This window comes from Hyla sarda, chromosome 4 (assembly GCF_029499605.1).
Source record: "Hyla sarda isolate aHylSar1 chromosome 4, aHylSar1.hap1, whole genome shotgun sequence".
NCBI classification, from domain to species: Eukaryota; Metazoa; Chordata; class Amphibia; order Anura; family Hylidae; genus Hyla; species Hyla sarda.
This window is the reverse complement of record NC_079192.1, coordinates 408,897,353-408,921,452: the sequence shown is the minus strand read 5'-3', so window position 1 is coordinate 408,921,452 and position 24,100 is coordinate 408,897,353. Positions and strand designations below refer to the sequence as shown.

The window sequence follows — 24,100 nt, the reverse complement described above, 5'->3', positions numbered from 1 at the left end:
GCTAACTGCATACAGATTTATACAATCACCACTAGGTGAAGCTTACTTCATACAGATTTATACAGTCCTCAATAGGGGAAGCTTACTGCATACAGATTTATATAGTCACCACTAGGGGAAGCTAACTGCATACAGATTTATACAGTCCCCACTAGGGTAAGCTTACTGCACACAGATTTATACAGTCCCCACTAGGGGAAGCTTACTGTATACAGATTTATATAGTCACCACTAGGGGGAGCTTACTACATACAGATATATATAGTCACCACTAGGGGGAGCTTACTACATACAGATTTATATAGTCATCACTGGGGGGAGCTTACTGTATACAGATTTATATAGTCACCACTAGGGGGAGCTTACTACATACAGATTTATATAGTCACCACTAGGGGAAGCTTACTGTATACAGATTTATATAGTCACCACTAGGGGGAGCTTACTACATACAGATATATATAGTCACCACTAGGGGGAGCTTACTACATACAGATTTATATAGTCATCACTGGGGGAAGCTTACTGTATACAGATTTATATAGTCACCACTAGGGGAAGCTCACTGCATACAGATTTATATAGTCACCACTAGTGGGAGCTTACTGCATACAGATTTATATAGTCACCACTAGGGGGAGCTTACTACATACAGATTTATATAGTCACCACTAGGGGAAGCTAACTGCATACAGATTTATACAGTCACCACTAGGGGAAGCTTACTGCATACAGATTTATATAGTCACCACTAGGGGGAGCTTACTACATACAGATTTATATAGTCATCACTAGGGGAAGCTTACTGCATACAGATTTATATAGTCACCACTAGGGGGAGCTTACTGTATACAGATTTATATAGTCACCACTAGGGGAAGCTTACTGCATACAGATTTATACAGTCACCACTAGGACAAGCTTACTGTATACAGATTTATATAGTCATCACTAGGGGGAGCTTATTGCATACAGATTTAGAAATTAATGGAGGGCTTTGCGAGACCCGGGGTACCGTCTCGGTGATCACGGGGGGCGACAACGCTCGGACTCCCGCTATCAGCTAATTATCACCTATCATATGGATAGGAGATAACTTTAGTTTTGATGGAGTTCTCCTTTAACACAGCAGCAATTGGAAACTATCAGACATGTTTTTTTGTTTTCAGCCTCAAAAATGTTTTAATTTCCTGACAGCAAGAAGAGGTCTTGAAAAAGGGGTAAGACTGAAACATATAGCAAATTATACAGCTTTTGATCTGTTTTATAGAGATAATATAACATAATAATTTAAAACCTTAAATGATATTCTAAAATGGCAAAACATGGAGATCTGTTATTTAATTTTTTTAAATAATTTTTTATTTTCTTTTTTTATTAGAAATTTTGGGATTTATTTTATGACTCTTGAACCTCCTGGTTCTCTTTAGGCTTCATTGTTAGTGTAAATCCACACAAATTAAATCATTCATTTCCTCCTTGGCTGGAAGGGAACCTGAGCCAAGGAGCAATCCTATCCCTACATACAAACAGTTTACGAGCGGCATCCATTAGCGGCGAGGTGTGCGGGCATCGGGCCAAGGCGAAGTTGCCAGGAATAGATTTTGGCGCTAGAAGCATAACTCCTAAGCCTGATAGTGAAGAATTCTATCCATAGTCGCACTGAACAGAAAACAATGAGGCCATGTGCTATATTTTAGCTGGATCGGTCCAACGTTTTTCCCAGATTCGAAATCAAAAACATTTTCTTTATTTTTGTCAACAAGTTATCAGATTATATTTACAAAAATCTCTGCTCACTATTTCAACATCATGAAGTGTCAGATGATCCGGGGCCCCTCTGACAAAAATGAAATGGATTAAAAGCAAACAAATTATTAGTTTTACTATACTAAAGAAGAACTTTAGAGTTTTTGCTCATATAGTGCAACACAGATCCCATAGAGATAGAAGGAGCAGTATATAGATAGAGCTGGAGGGGAGGTGTATATCCTGATCCCATAGAGATAGCAGCAGTATACAGATAGAGCTGGAGGGAATTTGTATAACTGCTATATATCCTGATCACATATAGATTGCAGCAATATACAGATAGAGCTGGAGGGGAGGTGTATAGCTACTATATATGCTAATCCCATAGAGATAACAGTAGTATACAGATAGAGCTAGAGGGGGAGGTATATAACTACTGTACATCTTGACCCCATAGAGATACCAGCAGCAGTATACAGATAGCATTGAAGGGGAGATGTATAACTACTATATATCTTGACCCCATAGCAACAGCAGTATACAGATAGAGCTGGGAAAGGGGGTATGGGAGCTAGCAGGAGGGATCTGAAAATCTGGAATGCTTCTTTAAGAAAAAATAATGAATAAAAAGGATGAATACTTAAGAAAACCACAAAAGGAGCCTAAGCTTTGTAGTTACACATCATCACATTTAGTAGAAATGATAAATCTGTTATATCTGTTATTTTTGTTGCCTTGGATGACCCTCGATAGTTCCTGTATAATATTTGTAAAAAAAAAAAAAAGTTAAAACTTGTTTTTTTTTAGTAAAATGTGTTTGAAGGCGGTGAATATACTGAAGTCAATAGAAGATCCTATTAAATCTAACTAAATTAATTCATTTACTGACTTTTATTATTTACTTTTCCTTTTTCTACTTTGACTAAACTGTTAGGAATATATATATATACTAAGACATTTGAATCTCACTTTATATTTTTATTTATACCACACTAGTTACCTGTTATGCACGCTGGAGATGTACTGGCTTGCCTTAGGCTATCTGACCAATACCTGGCTACTAGGGTCCATTGGCCACACACACTTATCCCTAGAACTCTTTCTAGATAAACCTGACATAGGTTACCTAATTGAATACGTGTATACACTGAGGCTTACAGGAGCGCCTTCTGGCCAAGAAGAGCATCCTGAACACGTAGAAAGAAAAAGAACAAGTTAATATGCAAACAGTGGCATGGAACTGAATAATGACATGTTACAGTCCCTAAAGCTTTCTGTTAAGTTACTTGGAGTGTTAGATATTTATTTTGTGTACAGAAATTAGTGTGAGGTAAGTACACTAGAAAAGTGAGGATATGCACTATGTGTACATGAAATTATTTGGAAGTCAGTCTTGGTATCTGAGAGGTAGATTGCCCTGAGTAGGTTTTAGCGATGAGTGACATGAATGTTACTCTCAGTGGAGCAGAGAGAGCCACCTGAATACAGCTACTACAACACCCTTAAAATCCTGTGTACACGTGTACAGAGTTGAAATCCCTGTACAACAACCATTTACATTAGTTTAACCTTTAAACACACATTTATTGGAGGACACACAAATTGGCAGGTGCATTCATCTAATAGAAGTGCAAATTATCCACGCAGAGACACAATATATTACTTTATAGATGGATAATGTATGTACATATAAACAGGCGCACAAGGATCAGCAGTCCACCTGTGCTAGGAGTCCACAAAACACGGCTACTACCACTTAGCCAGGCATAAACTTACGAATCTCCTATGGACCAGGAGTCTCTTGGTCATAGGGCAGGCACAAGCTTGGTGGTTGCATTATTAACTGGAACTGTCATAGCATAGTCCTGCTAGGCACCTTCTTCAATGTTGCATGAGTTTATAAAGATTGAAGAGTTGAACAACAACAAGAAAAAAAAAATCAAGGCAGGCTTCACATAAACCCCCTCCTGATACGCCCTCCTCTCTTGGTGACACTCTTGCTCCTCTGAGACTCAGGAGGAGATGATGACCCCTTGACAGGGTTGATGGTGGTGTCCCAAGCAACATTGGACAGGGTAGACTGAGACACCGTGGGGTTTACGTTTACCATGAAGTTAATGACTGCTGTTCTCGTTGGTGCTGGTTGGTCCGGTCAAACCTCCTCAGTAGGAGAAGGCCACGGCACTGTGGTTGGTGCCTGCAGTTTAGGTCAAACCTCCTCAGTAGGAGTAGGCCGGGGCACATTACAAGGCATGGAGACATCCGGTTGTTGTGGTAAGAAATCTCTTTCCTTGGGGGCAATAGGGATGGACCTCTTTGGCCTCAGTCCATGTGGATCCGCAGTCATCGGAGGGGAAACACTTGAAGGGGATCTGCGTGGGGTTCTTTGGCCTCGTGACCGCTGCAGCCCACTCAACCCTTAGACTCTGGACCGGTTTATATTCTACTATTTCTCCAACTTCCAGGTAGTGGTATTTTTTGTGAAGATACTCCCTTTGGACGGCCCTTCTGTTCACCAGGATGGTACACTATTATATGTGCACAGGGGTAGACACTATTATATGTGCACCGGGGTAGGTACTATTATATGTGCACAGGGTTAGAGACTATTATATGGGCACAGGGGTAGACACTATTATATGTACACAGGGATAGGCACTATTATATGGGCACAGGGGTAGACACTATTATATGTGCACAGGGGTAGGCACTATTATATGTACACAGGGGTAGGCACTATTATATGTACACAGGGGTAGACACTATTATATGTACACAGGGGTAGACACTATTATATGTACAAAGGGGTGGACACTATTATATGTGCACGGGGTGGACACTTATATGTGCACAGGGGTAAACACTATTATATGTAAACAGGGGTAGGCACTATTATATGTACACAGGGGTAGACACTATTATATGTACACAGGGGTAGACACTATTATATGTACACAGTGGTAGGCACTATTATATGTACACAGGGTTAGACACTATTATATGTACACAGGGATAGACACTATTATATGGGCACAGGGATAGACACTATTATATGTACACAGGGGTAGACACTATTATATGGGCACAGGGGTAGACACTATTATATGTACACAGGGGTAGGCACTGTTATATGGGCACAGGGGTAGACACTATTATATGTGCACAGGGGTAGACACTATTATATGTGCACCGGGGTAGGTACTATTATATGTGCACAGGGTTAGACACTATTATATGGGCACAGGGGTAGACACTATTATATGTACACAGGGGTAGGCACTATTATATGTACACAGGGGTAGGCACTATTATATGGGCACAGGGGTAGACACTATTACATGTGCACAGGGGTAGGCACTATTATATGTACACAGGGGTAGGCACTATTATATGTACACAGGGGTAGACACTATTATATGTATACAGGGGTAGACACTATTATATGTACAAAGGGGTGGACACTATTATATGTGCACAGGGGTAGACACTTATATGTGCACAGGGGTAAACACTATTATATGTACACAGGGGTAGGCACTATTATATGTACACAGGGGTAGACACTATTATATGTACACAGGGGTAGACACTATTATATGTACACAGTGGTAGGCACTATTATATGTACACAGGGATAGACACTATTATATGTACACAGGGGTAGGCACTATTATATGTACACAGGGTTAGACACTATTATATGTACACAGGGATAGACACTATTATATGGGCACAGGGATAGACACTATTATATGTACACAGGGGTAGACACTATTATATGGGCACAGGGGTAGACACTATTATATGTACACAGGGGTAGGCACTGTTATATGGGCACAGGGGTAGACACTATTATATGTGCACAGGGGTAGGTACTATTATATGTGCACAGGGGTAGACACTATTATATGTGCACAGGGGTAGACACTATTATATGTGCATCGGGGTAGGTACTATTATATGTGCACAGGGTTAGACACTATTATATGGGCACAGGGGTAGACACTATTATATGTACACAGGGGTAGGCACTATTATATGGGCACAGGGGTAGACACTATTATATGTGCACAGGGGTAGGCACTATTATATGTACACAGGGGTAGGCACTATTATATGTACACAGGGGTAGACACTATTATATGTTTACAGGGGTAGACACTATTATATGTACACAGGGGTGGACACTATTATATGTGCACGGGGTGGACACTTATATTTGCACAGGGGTAAAGACTATTATATGTACACAGGGGTAGGCACTATTATATGTACACAGGGGTAGACACTATTATATGTACACAGGGGTAGACACTATTATATGTACACAGGGGTAGGCACTATTATATGTACACAGGGTTAGACATTATTATATGTACACAGGGATAGACACTATTATATGTACACAGCGGTAGGCACTATTATATGTACACAGGGTTAGACACTATTATATGTACACAGGGATAGACACTATTATATGGGCACAGGGATAGACACTATTATATGTACACAGGGATAGACACTATTATATGGGCACAGGGGTAGACACTATTATATGTACACAGGGGTAGGCACTATTATATGGGCACAGGGGTAGACACTATTATATGTGCACAGGGGTAGGCACTATTATATGGGCACAGGGGTAGACACTATTATATGTACACAGTGGTAGGCACTATTATATGTACACAGGGTTAGACACTATTATATGTACACAGGGATAGACACTATTATATGTACACAGGGGTAGGCACTATTATATGTACACAGGGATAGACACTATTATATGGGAACAGGGATAGACACTATTATATGTACACAGGGGTAGACACTATTATATGGGCACAGGGGTAGACACTATTATATGTACACAGGGGTAGGCACTGTTATATGGGCACAGGGGTAGACACTATTATATGTGCACAGGGGTAGGTACTATTATATGTGCACAGGGGTAGACACTATTATATGTGCACAGGGGTAGACACTATTATATGTGCACAGGGTTAGACACTATTATATGTACACAGGGATAGACACTATTATATGGGCACAGGGATAGACACTATTATATGTACACAGGGGTAGACACTATTATATGGGCACAGGGGTAGACACTATTATATGTACACAGGGGTAGGCACTGTTATATGTGCACAGGGGTAGACACTATTATATGGGCACAGGGGTAGACACTATTATATGTGCACAGGGGTAGGTACTATTATATGTACAATGGGTTAGACACTATTATATGTACACAGGGATAGACACTATTATATGTACACAGGGATAGACACTATTATATGGGCACAGGGGTAGACACTATTATATGTACACAGGGGTAGGCACTGTTATATGGGCACAGGGGTAGACACTATTATATGTGCACAGGGGTAGACACTATTATATGGGCACAGGGGTAGACACTATTATATGTGCACAGGGGTAGGTACTATTATATGTGCACAGGGGTAGACACTATTATATGTGCACAGGGGTAGACACTATTATATGTACACAGGGTTAGGCACTATTATATGTACACAGGGGTAGGCATTATTATATGGGCACAGGGGTAGACACTATTATATGTGAACAGGGGTAGGCACTATTATATGTACACAGGGGTAGACACTATTATACGTATACAGGGGTAGACACTATTATATGTACAAAGGGGTTGACACTATTATATGTGCACGGGGTAGACACTATTATATGTACAAAGGGGTTGACACTATTATATGTACACAGGGGTAGGCACTATTATATGTACACAGGGGTAGACACTATTATATGTACACAGGGGTAGACACTATTATATGTACACAGTGGTAGGCACTATTATATGTACACAGGGTTAGACACTATTATATGTACACAGGGATAGACACTATTATATGTACACAGGGGTAGGCACTATTATATGTACACAGGGTTAGACACTATTATATGTACACAGGGATAGACACTATTATATGGGAACAGGGATAGACACTATTATATGTACACAGGGGTAGACACTATTATATGGGCACAGGGGTAGACACTATTATATGTACACAGGGGTAGGCACTGTTATATGGGCACAGGGGTAGACACTATTATATGTGCACAGGGGTAGGTACTATTATATGTGCACAGGGGTAGACACTATTATATGTGCACAGGGGTAGACACTATTATATGTGCACCGGGGTAGATACTATTATATGTGCACAGGGTTAGACACTATTATATGTACACAGGGATAGACACTATTATATGGGCACAGGGATAGACACTATTATATGTACACAGGGGTAGACACTATTATATGGGCACAGGGGTAGACACTATTATATGTACACAGGGGTAGGCACTGTTATATGGGCACAGGGGTAGGTACTATTATATGTGCACAGGGGTAGACACTATTATATGTGCACAGGGGTAGACACTATTATATGTGCACCGGGGTAGGTACTATTATATGTGCACAGGGTTAGACACTATGGTATGGGCACAGGGGTAGACACTATTATATGTACACAGGGGTAGGCACTATTATATGGGCACAGGGGTAGACACTATTATATGTGCACAGGGGTAGGCACTATTATATGTACACAGGGGTAGGCACTATTATATGTACACAGGGGTAGACACTATTATATGTTTACAGGGGTAGACACTATTATATGTACACAGGGGTGGACACTATTATATGTGCACGGGGTGGACACTTATATTTGCACAGGGGTAAACACTATTATATGTACACAGGGGTAGGCACTATTATATGTACACAGGGGTAGACACTATTATATGTACACAGGGGTAGACACTATTATATGTACACAGGGGTAGGCACTATTATATGTACACAGGGTTAGACACTATTATATGTACACAGGGATAGACACTATTATATGTACACAGCGGTAGGCACTATTATATGTACACAGGGTTAGACACTATTATATGTACACAGGGATAGACACTATTATATGGGCACAGGAATAGACACTATTATATGTACACAGGGGTAGGCACTGTTATATGTGCACAGGGGTAGACACTATTATATGGGCACAGGGGTAGACACTATTATATGTGCACAGGGGTAGGTACTATTATATGTACACAGGGTTAGACACTATTATATGTACACAGGGATAGACACTATTATATGTACACAGGGATAGACACTATTATATGGGCACAGGGGTAGACACTATTATATGTACACAGGGGTAGGCACTGTTATATGGGCACAGGGGTAGACACTATTATATGTGCACAGGGGTAGACACTATTATATGGGCACAGGGGTAGACACTATTATATGGGCACAGGGGTAGACACTATTATATGTGCACAGGGGTAGGTACTATTATATGTGCACAGGGGTAGACACTATTATATGGGCACAGGGGTAGACACTATTATATGGGCACAGGGGTAGACACTATTATATGTACACAGGGGTAGGCACTATTATATGTACACAGGGGTAGGCATTATTATATGGGCACAGGGGTAGACACTATTATATGTGCACAGGGGTAGGCACTATTATATGTACACAGGGGTAGACACTATTATACGTATACAGGGGTAGACACTATTATATGTACAAAGGGGTTGACACTATTATATGTGCACGGGGTAGACACTTATATGTGCACAGGGGTAAACACTATTATATGTACACAGGGGTAGGCACTATTATATGTACACAGGGGTAGACACTATTATATGTACACAGTGGTAGGCACTATTATATGTACACAGGGTTAGACACTATTATATGTACACAGGGATAGACACTATTATATGTACACAGGGGTAGGCACTATTATATGTACACAGGGTTAGACACTATTATATGTACACAGGGATAGACACTATTATATGGGAACAGGGATAGACACTATTATATGTACACAGGGGTAGACACTATTATATGGGCACAGGGGTAGACACTATTATATGTACACAGGGGTAGGCACTGTTATATGGGCACAGGGGTAGGTACTATTATATGTGCACAGGGGTAGACACTATTATATGTGCACAGGGGTAGACACTATTATATGTGCACCGGGGTAGGTACTATTATATGTGCACAGGGTTAGACACTATGGTATGGGCACAGGGGTAGACACTATTATATGTACACAGGGGTAGGCACTATTATATGGGCACAGGGGTAGACACTATTATATGTGCACAGGGGTAAGCACTATTATATGTACACAGGGGTAGGCACTATTATATGTACACAGGGGTAGACACTATTATATGTTTACAGGGGTAGACACTATTATATGTGCACGGGGTGGACACTTATATTTGCACAGGGGTAAACACTATTATATGTACACAGGGGTAGGCACTATTATATGTACACAGGGGTAGACACTATTATATGTACACAGGGGTAGACACTATTATATGTACACAGGGGTAGGCACTATTATATGTACACAGGGTTAGACACTATTATATGTACACAGGGATAGACACTATTATATGTACACAGCGGTAGGCACTATTATATGTACACAGGGTTAGACACTATTATATGTACACAGGGATAGACACTATTATATGGGCACAGGAATAGACACTATTATATGTACACAGGGATAGACACTATTATATGGGCACAGGGGTAGACACTATTATATGTACACAGGGGTAGGCACTGTTATATGGGCACAGGGGTAGGCTCTATTATATGTGCACAGGGGTAGACACTATTATATGGGCACAGGGGTAGACACTATTATATGTGCACAGGGGTAGGTACTATTATATGTGCACAGGGGTAGACACTATTATATGTGCACAGGGGTAGACACTATTATATGTGCACAAGGGTAGGCACTATTATATGTACACAGGGGTAGGCGCTATTATATGTATACAGGGGTAGACACTATTATATGGGCACAGGGGAAGACACTATTATATGGGCACAGGGGTAGACACTATTATATGTGCACAGAGGTAGACACTATTATATGGGCACAGGGGTAGACACTATTATATGTGCACAGGGGTAGGCACTATTATATGGGCACAGGGGTAGACACTATTATATGTACACAGGGGTAGACACTATTATATGTACACAGGGGTAGACACTATTATATGTACACAGGGGTAGGCACTATTATATGTATACAGGGATAGACACAAATATATGTACACAGGGGTAGACACTATTATATGGGCACAGGGGTAGACACTATTATATGGGCACAGGGGAAGACACTATTATATGTACACAGGGGTAGACACTATTATATGTACACAGGGGTAGACACTATAATATGTGCACCGGGGTAGACACTATTATATGGGCACAGGGGTAGACACTATTATATGTACACAGGGGTAGACACTATTATATGTACACAGGGGTAGACACTATTATATGTGCACAGGGGTAGACACTATTATATGTACACAGGGGTAGACACTATAATATGTGCACAGGGGTAGACACTATTATATGTGCACATGGGTAGACACTATTATATGGGCACATGGGTAGACACTATTATATATACACAGGGGTAGACACTATTATATGGGCACAGGGGTAGACACTATTATATGTACACAGGGGTAGACACTATTATATGGGCACAGGGGTAGGCACTATTATATGGGCACAGGGGTAGACACTATTATATGTACACAGGGGTAGACACTATTATATGGGCACAGGGGTAGACACTATTATATGTACACAGGGGTAGACACTATTATATGGGCACAGGGGTAGACACTATTATATGGGCACAGGGGTAGACACTATTATATGTACACAGGGGAAGACACTATTATATGTACACAGGGGTAGACACTATTATATGTACACAGGGGTAGACACTATTATATGTACACAGGGGTAGGCACTATTATATGTATACAGGGATAGACACAAATATATGTACACAGGGGTAGACACTATTATATGGGCACAGGGGTAGACACTATTATATGGGCACAGGGGAAGACACTATTATATGTACACAGGGGTAGACACTATTATATGTACACAGGGGTAGACACTATAATATGTGCACAGGGGTAGACACTATTATATGGGCACAGGGGTAGACACTATTATATGTACACAGGGGTAGACACTATTATATGTACACAGGGGTAGACACTATTATATGTGCACAGGGGTAGACACTATTATATGTACACAGGGGTAGACACTATTATATGTGCACATGGGTAGACACTATTATATGGGCACATGGGTAGACACTATTATATATACACAGGGGTAGACACTATTATATGGGCACAGGGATAGACACTATTATATGGTCACAGGGGTAGACACTGTGATATGTACACAGGGGTAGACACTATTATATATACACAGGGGTAGACACTATTATATGTATACAGGGGTAGACACTATTATATGGGCACAGGGGTAGACACTATTATATGTGCACACACAGGATTTAGACACTATTTTATGGACAAAGACACTTTATGGGTACTGTGTCCGGAACTTTATAGCCACTCTTATAAAAGTTGCGTGACTCTCCATGTTTGGCCTTTTTTGAGGGGCACTACCACAGGGCGACAATTGCCATTACAGTATCCCTATGGCAGATGCTACCATGAGAACACAGGGCATTATTATTAGGGCACTAGTATAGTAGACATTTGGTGCTATTCTTATAGTATGGATGTAAAACTGTACAGATGGAGTAAAGTATTATATCGTGGAGGCGTCCGCCATCTGTAATAACATTTTACCCTGAGCACAGATCGTCCCCTTCTCCGGGGTAGTGACTATTTCGCAGTACTCTCACAGGGTTCGTACAGGGATTAGGACTTTCTTGGACCGAGTCCATTGACTATTACACAATGTTACACACTTGGCCGGGGGCCTCGTTATTAATACGTTATAATGTAACCAAAAATAAGACTCTAATCCCAGCAGTGTGCACCGACAGCCGAGTGAGTGTTTCCAATTAGTTCATTGGATGTTTTTGGGCATGAGTGAGATCCAAATGTGGCAGCTTTATGACTCCGGGGGGCGCTCATGTTACTCTCCTTCCAGACTCTGGAGCGGTGTAAGGACGCTGGGCGGGCCAACTTTAGCCGTGGGCAGCTGGAGATGGTCCCGAACAAGCCAGGACTAAAATATAAACCCCATCAGGTTGTAATAAGTTGAAATTAAAGGGGTACTCCACTGCTAGACATCTTATTCCCTAACCAAACGCCGGGTTCCGGCAGCAATGGCCGTGACGTCACGGCCACGCCCCTCATGAAATCACACCACGCCCCCTCCATTCATGTCTATGGGAGGGGGCGTGTCTGCCAACACGCCCCCTCCCATAGACATGAATGGAGGAGGTGTGGCGTGACATGAAGAAGGGGCGTGGCCATGAAGTCACGGTCATGGCCTCCAGCTCCGAGCATTCCGAACAAAATGTTCAGAACACTGGATCACCGGAGTACCCCTTTAAGGCACATTTATATTCTGTATCAAGGACTTATATGTGAGTGGCTCCTGGTGGGAGGAGTTATAACATTCTACATAATGACACCGCCCCTGCTTATTGTCTTCACAAACACCATCAATTGAGTGAGCAGTCCATTGCAATTTGTTATTTGTGTTCTTTATTGTAGTTTAGTGTTTTTTATTATTTGAAAATTGAAAAAGTTTATTTATTTGAATTTTTAAAATAAAAAAATAAAAAAATCATGTCTTTTACAAATTTGGTGCTTTTCCCCATGTTTTTTTTTTTTATTTTATGTAGGGGACACATCCCTTTTCGGAGACACACATCCTTTTCACCGGCATCCACCCCCCTTTTCGATTTTTTTTTATGAGTAAAGTGGAGATATAGCAGGGGGTTTTGGGATTTTTTTTTTTTATGACACATGGCACAAAAACCCTACAAAATTTATTCGGAAAACTTTAGTAAATGAGGCCCATTGTTCTTGTTGCTTATGGGGTACTGGGAACCCCCAGCGGCAGGGAACTGGTTGGCAAATCTGCAAATGGCCACAATAAGCATGGACTGAAATCTGTGGGGGGCGGATCCTTTTGTGGCGAATATGATGAAATATTTCCCATTCTTGTCAATGGGACAGCCTCAGTCTATTTTGTCTATGTCCATGTCTATCCCCAGCAATCATAAATCTTATCCCCTATTATTTTGATAGGGGATAAGATGTATAAAGCTGGAATATCCCTTTAAGTGGTGTTGTGCTCTACTAGAAATGCCATGACGGCCATGTTGGTTCTCGCCTAGTTTTTCCCATAACTAACAGCTGTGACACAATAGTTTGTCTAAAAAATGTTTATTAAAATTGGGTGAATAATACCATTTTAGATAAAATGTGGGGAGGGGGGAATCCAGCTTTCCTCTTTGCGGCGCGGTTGGTACGGGCTGGTTGGACGTCTTGCTGCACTGATATCTGGTGTAGTGGGAAGGGTCGTCCTCATTGTCACAAAGACGAATACCGTGCGTCCGTTCCCATCAATACTCGTCCTTGAATGGATACTCCGGATGATCGCTCCACCTATAAGACACAGCGTAGTGAGGACTTTGTTATACGATGTAATTACCTGAAAATCACAGTGTTTAATGTGTCTGAGGAAGTGGTCAGTCCTGGGTCAGCTGACTTCCTGCGAACTACAGGATGACATCATTACCTAACAGATCAATCCTACTAGTTCAAACACCCCTCCCAGTTCTATCTGTATACTGCTGCTGCTATCTCTATGAGCACAGAATATATAGTAGTTATACACCTACCTCCCAACCTTATCTGTATACTGCTGCTGCTATCTCTATGGGATCAGCATACATAGTAGTTATACCCCTCCAGCTCTATCTGTATACTGCTGCTATCTCTATGGGATCAGCATATATAGTAGTTATACCCCTCCTCTCCAGCTCTATCTTTATATTGCTGCTATCTCTATGAGATCAGCATATATAGTAGTTATACCCCTCCCCTCCAGCTCTATCTTTATATTGCTGCTATCTCTATGGGATCAGCATATATAGTAGTTATACACTTCCCCTCCAGCTCTCTCTGTATACTGCTGCTATCTCTATGGGATCAGCATATATAGTAGTTATACCCCTCTCCTCCAGCTCGATCTGTATACTGCTGCTATCTCTATGGGATCAGCATATATAGTAGTTATACCCTTCCCCTCCAGCTCTATCTTTATATTGCTGCTATCTCTATGGGATCAGGATATATAGTAGTTATACACTTCCCCTCCAGCTCTATCTGTATACTGCTGCTGCTATATCTATAGGATCAGGATATATAGTTGTATTACACCTCCCCTCCAGCACTATCTGTATTCTGCTGCTATATCTATGGGTTCAGTATATATAGTAGTTATACTCTTCCCCCTCCACAGCTCCGTCTGTATACTGCTGCTTCAAACTCTATGGGATCAGGATATATAGTAGTTATAAACCTTCCTTCCAGCTCTATCTGTATACTGCTGATGAATACTCATGACTGCAACATTAGCTAAAACAGGTAAGCACAAGACATACACAAGAACCTCTACATTATTTTGCACTATATCAGCAAAAAAAATCCCTGGAGTGCTTCTTTAACTGATGACCTGACTGCACAATTATAGCAACTTAGTCCAACACAAAACACTCACATTAACAGTTCCACGTAGCGAATATTTTTGTTCAGAGCTTCAATGTCCTTCATTTCCTGGTCAGTCAGCGAGAAGTCAAATATCTGGGAGTTTAAGAGAAAACACACACAAAAAGAGTTTATAAAAATAAAAAAGACGACAAATTCTGGCTACCTGTAGCCACCTCTAGGGGGAGCTCCCCGCATATATATTCTTAAAGGAATATTCCAGTGGAAAACTATTTTTTTTTCTGGTACCAACTGGTACCAGAAAGATAAACAGATTTGTAAATTACTTCTGTTTCAAAATCTTAACCCTTCAAGTACTTAGCTGCTGTATGCTACACAGGAAGTTATGTAGTTCTTTCCAGTCTGACCACAGTGCTCTCTGCTGACACCTCTATCCATGTTTGGAACTGTCCAGAGCAGGAGAGATTTGCTATGGATATTTTCTCCTGCTCTGGACAGTCCCTGACATGGACAGAGGTGGCAGCCGAGAGCACTGTGGTCAGACTGGAGAGAACTACACAACTTCCTCTGCAGTATACAGTAGGTGATAAGTACTGGAAGGATTACGGTTTTTAAACAGAATTAAATTACACATCTGTTTTTACTAAAAAAAATAAAAAAAAAAAAATGTTTTCCACTGGAGTACCCCTTTAAAGTCTCTATTGTGCTCAGCCTCCTCCCATCCCCCCTAGTGGCAACTTAAGTATTTGTTACCTGGAAGTTCTCTCTGATCCTCTCCGGGTTAAAGCTTTTTGGGATGACCACAACCCCTCTCTGAACGTTGAATCGTAAAGCAACTTGAGCAGAGGTCTTGCCGTACTTTTTGCCGATTTGGATTAAGATTGGATCCTCCAGGAGGGGCGGAGAGGACACATTTACCCTACAAAGATACAAGGTGTCTTATTTATGCAGGACAAGTAGGGGCTCCTCATTTTCTTCCTTTACTCGATGATCTCTATTTTCTGGCCCCCATTGACACAGAAATGTTCCCACTGCGAGGGACGTGCACACCTAGCCTCAAAAGGGAGCTTGAGCACCTACCCTTTTAATGTACCTGCCCTATAATACCCTCACTGATTGCTCCTCCGTGGGGTCATGCGGGTCCTATTCAGCTGACGGAGGTCCCTCATTTTTTTTTATTTAGATGTGCCCTTTTTTTGACTTGGTCCCTGCCCCTCAAAATGTCTGTGCACGTCCCCACCCACTGCAGCCAATGAGTGGCTGTTGGGGGTCACTGTTGTGGCCAATGTTTGGCAGCAATGGTCACATGTCCATGTCCAAAGAGACTAGAAAGTGGAGACTGGTGGTATCTGAGAAGCGAGATTGGGACGGACGACCCCTCTAAGGTGCTCCTACCTTATTAATAATAAAAATAAAAACTTTATAATATACATGAGGTTAAATTTACCCTCTCCTGTTCTTGTGGTGCCCCTGCTGGTTCCCTTCACCCCGTGTTGGGAAATTTACGACGGTCCACAACATTGGGATCATAGTGACCAATCCTCACATAGTGACAAATCCCAGTTCTATCCCGGACTCCAAAAAGTTCCCATGATGGCTCATCTATGACAATATCATGTGATCAGTAACTGGGCAGAGTGATCACGTGATATTGTCATGGATGAGCCATCATGGGAACTTTTTGGAGTCCGGAATAGAACTGGGATTTATCACTATGTGAGGATTGGTCACTATGATCCCAATGTTGTGGGCCGTAGTAAATTTCACATCACGGGGTGAAGGGAACCAGCAGGGGCACCACAAGAACAGAAGAGGGGAAATTTAACCTCATGTATATTATAAAGTTTTTATTTTTATTATTAATATGTGGTTGTTCTTGATTGGTTCCTCGGAGGATTTAGAGGATTACTCGGTAGAGAGAACCTGTCATCACTGTCTTGCTACTTGAACCAAAAGTCATTGTGATATCAACAAAGCCTGGTGGGGCAGAAAAAGCCACCGGGGACTGCCCCAACGACTCATGGTTCAGGCAGCATGAACGTAATCAGGGCCGCCATCAGGGGGGTACAACCCATACACTTGTATGGGGCCCGGAGCTTCAGGGGGCCCGGACGTCCCTGGACCTTTTTTTTTTTTTTGTCGGTCAGTCAAGTCAGTGAGTGGGCCCGCCACCACTCCTGACTGATAACTTACAGTAATCATGGCCACGCTGGCACGGCTGCGGGCAATGCTGCTTCCATGCAGCAGGGATACCTCCGGGGCCGGCCTGTCTCTTTATATTTGCAGTGGCCGGCAGCCGCTGCGCATTGATACAGCCTCCACCTCACAGTAGCGCTGTGGCGGTGGCTGAGCACAGGAGAGTCTCTCTGCTGACTGAGAGAGTCGGGTGCGCCGCAGCTCCACTCCGTTGGCTAAGGTGAGTGGTGGCAGTCTGAATTTAGCACCAGAGCGGCGCCGGCGCCATAAATGTATATAAAAAATATATAAGGATCATTTGGGGGTGGGGGGGTGCCCGGAGGCGAGCAGTCACAGAATTATATAGTGCAGGTGGAAGGCAGCTGAGCTGGGGCCTGCTGTCTGGGCAAAAGATATGATGAGGCATTCAGGCATAAACTATATGGGGGCAACAATTAGCAGCAAAAAGGGGCCTACAACAACTATATAGTGGTAGTTGTGCCCCGGCCCATATAGTTGTTGTAGGCCCCTCTTTGCTAATAGTTTTCCCCCCATATAGTTGTAGGCCTCTCTGAGAGGGGCCCAGGCCTACTACAACTATGGGGGCAACTATTAACAGAGGGGTCTATCACTACTATATGGAGCTTCCATATAGTTTGGGTAGGCCCCTCGGTTAAAAGGAGTGGTCTGGTGAAAAATAACATCCACTATCCAAGAATAGGGGATAAGTTATAGATCGCAGGGGGGTCGAAGCTCTAGGCCCCCCCGCGATCTCCTGTATGGGGCCCCGGCAGCCCGCGGGAAGGGGGCATGTTGACCACCGCACAAAGTGGCGGCTGACACACACCCTCAATACAACTCTATGGCAGAGCCGGAGCGCTGCCTTCGGCAATCTCCGGCTCTGCCATAGAGATGTATTGAGGGGTCGTGTCGGACGCTGCGGTGGTCGACACACTCCCTACCCTCAGGCTGCCTGGGCCCCGTACAGGTGATCGCAGGAGGCCCCAGCGGTCAGACCCCCCGCGATCTGAAACCTAAGGATAGGTTAAAAGTTTTTCAGCACTGGACTACCCCTTTAACCCCTTAGGGACTCAGCCTATGTTCACCTTAAGGACTCAGCAAATTTTCGTTTTTGCATTTTTGCTTTTTCCTCCTTCCCTTCTGAAAATCATAACACTTTCAGTTTTGCACCTACAGACCCATAGAAGGGCTTGTTTTTTGCGTCACCAATTGTACTTTGCAATGACATCACTTATTTAATAATATAACCTGCGGCGAAACAAAAAAAAATATTTGTGGGGCAAAAAAATGGGAAACGGGGTACTTTTTTATTTTTTTTAATCAACTGGTTTGTAAATTACTTTTATTAAAAAAATCTTAATCCTTCCAGTACTTATTAGCTGCTGAATACTACAGGGGAAACTTTCCTTTTTGGAACACAGAGCTCTCTTCTGACATCATGAGCACAGTGCTCTCTGCTGACATCTCAGTCCATTCTAAGAACTGTCCAGAGAAGGACAAAATCCCCATAGCAAACATATGTTGCTATGGACAGAGATGTCAGCAGAGCGCACTGTGGTCATGATGTCAGCAGAGAGCACTGTGGTCATGATGTCAGCAGAGCGCACTGTGGTCATGATGTCAGCAGAGAGCACTGTGTTCCAAAAAGAAAAGAATTTCCTCTGTAGTATTCAACAGCTAATAATTACTGGAAGGATTAAGATTTTTTTTAATAGAAGTAATTTACAAATCTAATACAAGGAAGAAAACATACGTGCACTCACCGCTCAGCGGAGACAATTCGGTGTAGGGGTCCGGTTGACGGGTAGCTGGGTCACGGGGTCCGGTTGACGGGTAGCTGGGTCACAGCTTCAGCGCAGGTGTAATGGCGCTCGGAGGTCATGCCGGCAGTTTCACACGTGTGAAACTGCTGGCTTAGCCTCCGAGCGCCATTACACCTGCACTGATGCTGTGACCCAGCTACCCGTCAGCTGGACCCCTACACCGAATTGTCTCCGCTGAGCGGTGAGTGCATGTATGTTTTCTTCCTTGTATTAGATTTGATACTTCACTCCTCGTATGTGCACCCCGCAGGAGATGACTATTTAGGTTGCCGATACCGTGCTGCACCATAATTAAAGTGAAGTAACCTCTTTGTGTGCCCTCTTCTTTCCAGTCTCACTACTATTTGAATTTACAAATAGGGGGCTAAAACATGCAATCTTCTGATTGCACAAACTGATCAGTGCTATGCCATTGCATAGCATTGATCAGTGTAACCAGCGCTCTGCTACTCTAGCCTGCTGCGCAGGCATGGAGCAGTAGATAGCCGATCAGACAACGGAGGGGCAGGTGAGGACCCTCCCGTCGTCCGGTAAGCTGATAGAGACATCACAATTTTGTCGCGATAGTCCCAATCAGCTCCGCTGAGCTGCCTGGATACTTTCGTTTTAGACGCTGCAATCAACTTTGATGGCGGCGTCTAAAGGGTTAATACCGGGCATTGGCCCGATCGTCCTTTCTTTTTAGTACTAAGAAGAAATAAAATAAAATTGGGCGTGGGTCGTAGGCTAGGTCTACGGGCGGAGTCAGGGGCCTATGGGCGGAGTCGGGGTGGGCAAGCGTGGCCGGGGGGCCCAGGCCTTTAGCTGTGTAAGGGGCCCCAAAATTCCTGATGGCAGCCCTGAACGTGATGATAGGTTCCCTTTAATTTTGGAAGATTCTGTGTTTGCATTCCTGAGAACCACGACGGTAAAAATAAATAACCTGAACTTGACACCTTGTTACTTATTTAGAACCTTAGTAAGTAGGTCAATAACTACACGACTAGAAATCCTCCTGTGGCTGCAAAACACGTGTGGAGGAAACAACAAGGTCATTACAGCTAAAGAGCGGTTTACCCCAAAAAGTATAAAAATCAAGGTCATCCTCTACGGTCATCAAAATTTTGGCATATTGAAGCCGTAAAATAAGGATATAGTCCAGGCGCTGGTCCTCACAATTAGATGGTGTCAAGAGTCAGGTGTAGGTAAAATCAAAGTTTCTTCAATGCAACATAAAAGTTTCAAGTCCTATGCTGGACTCTTCCTCAGATGCCTGAGGAAGAGTCCAGCATAGGACTTGAAACTTTTTTGTTGCATTGAAGAAACTTTGATTTTACCTACACCTGACTCTTGACACCATCTAATTGTGAGGACCAGCGCCTGGACTATATCCTTATTTTACGGCTTCCATATGCCAAAATTTTGCTTTCTCTGCTGAGTACCTGTGGCCATTTAGAAAGGATCCGGAGCAGCGGTTACCCTCATTGTCTCGAGCGAGTCTACAGGCTTTTACAGCACAACACCATCTGGTAAGCTCACATCTTACCTTACTTTGGGGTCCACCGTTTTAAACCTATTGCACTAGGAGCGCGCCTTGTCCTTTTTTGTTTCCTTTTTCATCCTCTACGGTCATGTTTTCTAATATTCTGTGAGGTAACTAACTAAGGCCTTTATAATAGGGCTGAAAGGGACATGATACCAGGACATGATACGAGGACACGATACGAGAACACGATACAAGGACACGATACGATGACATGATATGAGGACATGATACGAGGACATGATACGAGGACATGATACGAGGACATGATATGAGGATATGATATGAGGACAGGATATGAGGACATGATACGAGGACATGATACGAGGACATGATGAGGATATGATACGAGGACACAATATGAGGACATGATACAATGACACGATACGAGGACATGATATGAGGACATGATACGAGGATATGATACGAGGACACGATACGAGGACACGATACGAGGACATGATATGAGGACACGATACGAGGACACGATACGAGGACACAATACGAGGACATGATACGAGGACATGATACGAGGACACAATACGAGGACACAATACGAGGACATGATACGAGGACACAATACGAGGACACAATACGAGGACATGATACGAGGACATGATACGAGGACATGATATGAGCACACGATACGAGGACACGATACGAGGACACAATACGAGGACATGATACGAGGACACAATACGAGGACATGATACGAGGACACAATACGAGGACACGATACGAGGACATGATATGAGGACATGATACGAGGACACAATACGAGGACACAATACAAGGACACGATACGAGGACATGATACGAGGACATGATATGAGGATATGATACGAGGATATGATACGAGGACACGATACAAGGACACAATATGAGGACATGATACGAGGACATGATATGAGGACACAATATGAGGACACGATACGAGGACATGATACGAGGAAATGATACGAGGACACGATACGAGGACACGATACGAGGACATGATATGAGGACACGATACGAGGACACGATACGAGGACACGATACGAGGACATGATATGAGGACATGATACAAGGATATGATACGAGGACACGATACGAGGACATGATATGAGGACATGATATGAAGACACGATATGAGGACATGATATGAGGATATGATACGAGGATATGATACGAGGACATGATATGAGGACATGATACGAGGACACGATACGAGGCTATGATACAAGGACATGATACGAGGACACGATATGAGGATATGATATGAGGATATAATACAAGGACACGATACGAGGACACGATACGAGGATATGATACGAGTACACAATATTAGGACACAATACAAGAACACGATATGAGGACACAATTCGAGGACATGATGGATATGATACAAGGACACGATATGAGGACACGATCCCATTACAGGACACGAGGACACGATGTGAGGACATGATACGAGGACATAATACAAGGACATGATGTGAGGACATGATACAAGGACACAATATGAGGACATGATATGAGGACACGACAAAAGGATATGATACGAGGACATGATGTGAGGACATGATATGAGGACATAATACAAGGACATGATGTGAGGACATGATACAAGGACACAATATGAGGACATGATATGAGGACACGACAAAAGGATATGATACGAGGACATGATGTGAGGACATGATATGAGGACACAATACAAGGACACAATACAAGGATATGATACGAGGACATGATACAAGGACACGATACGAGGATATGATATGGGGACATGATACAAGGACACAATTCAAGGACACGATATGAGGACATGATACAAAGACACAATACAAAGACACGATATGAGGACATGATACGTGTACACAATATGAAGACATGATATGAGGGCACGATACGAAGACACAATACAAAGACACAATATGAGGACATGATATGAGGACACAACATGAGGACATGTGAGGGCACGATGTAAAGACATGATATGAGGACATGATACGTGTACACAATATGAAGACATGATATGAGGACACGATATGAGGATATGATACGAGGATATGATACGAGGAAATGATACGAGGACACGATACTAGCACTGACCTTGATGATGGGCATCATTACACAGCTCACCCAACTGAAGGCCAGGACGCACAATCTATCCAGCGATTATTGGCATTGCCCTTTAATTTCATAGTTGGTGACTCATTTACACAATAGGGCAATGTGCGGCCAATAGCAATGATTGAACAGATCTGATGAGCTCACGGACAGGCCTGTCCTCATTCAGAGCTGATTGGGCCAGTTATCAGGAAGAAGCTCTCCTATGGGCTGATTGGCACTTTTTTTTTGTATATCCATTTATCAATAAGCTGGGTGAAAACCAATCTGGCCTATAGCTAGTCCTGAATGGCAACGTTAACAACTTTTTGACCCAACAAAATTCTGGGAGTCTGGGAAAGCTGAATCATATTGGCAGAGGAAAATGTAGGAAAAGATACCTTAATACAGTATTAAGGTTTAACAACTTTTTTTTAAAATTCTTTATTTATATTTTCACATTACAAACTCAAAAGAAACAAGTACATCAATTGTCCAACCTGTGTACCAATACTATTTAACACATTATTTAACTCATAACAAAATAATATGCATTCCTTCAACACTGAACTCTATACACCGACATCTCTCCCTATTTCCACTATCCCCTAGAAATTTAACCCATCCCCTTCCCACCCACCCTAATCCCGCCCTCCCCCCTCCCCTTCTAGCCATTTCCTCCTTATAGTCAGTGGATTTCTGGTAGCCCTTCCATGCCTGCCATGTGCTCAGGAACCAAATATCTTCATCCCTATTCGCTAAACGCAGGTTCTCTAAGCACATGGCATCATCAACCCTAGAATACCAATAGGCCACCGAAGGTGTCGCTTTCTGTCACCAAAAATAAGTAACACAACTTCTCGCTGTAGTAACCAAAAAATTATGTAGAGAGTATCTATATACTTTCACCGGAAATTCATTATACTGTGGCAGAAAAAATTCTGGGGACCATGGGATTGTTGATTTCGTTACCTCCCCTATAGTTTTGTAGACCTGCTTCCAAAAACCACTAATCCGTGAACAATGCCAAAAAATATGCAATAGGGTGCCCGGCTCTTTACCGCATCGCCAACATAGAGTG

General features: G+C 42.6%; 1 protein-coding gene across 2 annotated transcripts in view; it reads right to left on the bottom strand.

Moving 5' to 3' along the window:
* Window positions 1-14,122: 14,122 nt before the first annotated feature.
* Window positions 14,123-24,100, bottom strand: part of LOC130267625 (aldo-keto reductase family 1 member D1-like) — a 39,899-nt gene continuing 29,921 nt past the window's right edge. For both annotated transcript variants that reach the window (XM_056517665.1, XM_056517667.1), the window contains exons 9-11: window positions 16,141-16,306; window positions 15,440-15,522; window positions 14,123-14,322 (exon numbers count right to left, since the gene is read on the bottom strand). In XM_056517665.1, the coding sequence (XP_056373640.1) occupies window positions 14,280-14,322; window positions 15,440-15,522; window positions 16,141-16,306 (292 nt within the window). In that variant the 3' untranslated portion in view covers window positions 14,123-14,279. The remainder of the gene's footprint in view (window positions 14,323-15,439; window positions 15,523-16,140; window positions 16,307-24,100) is intronic.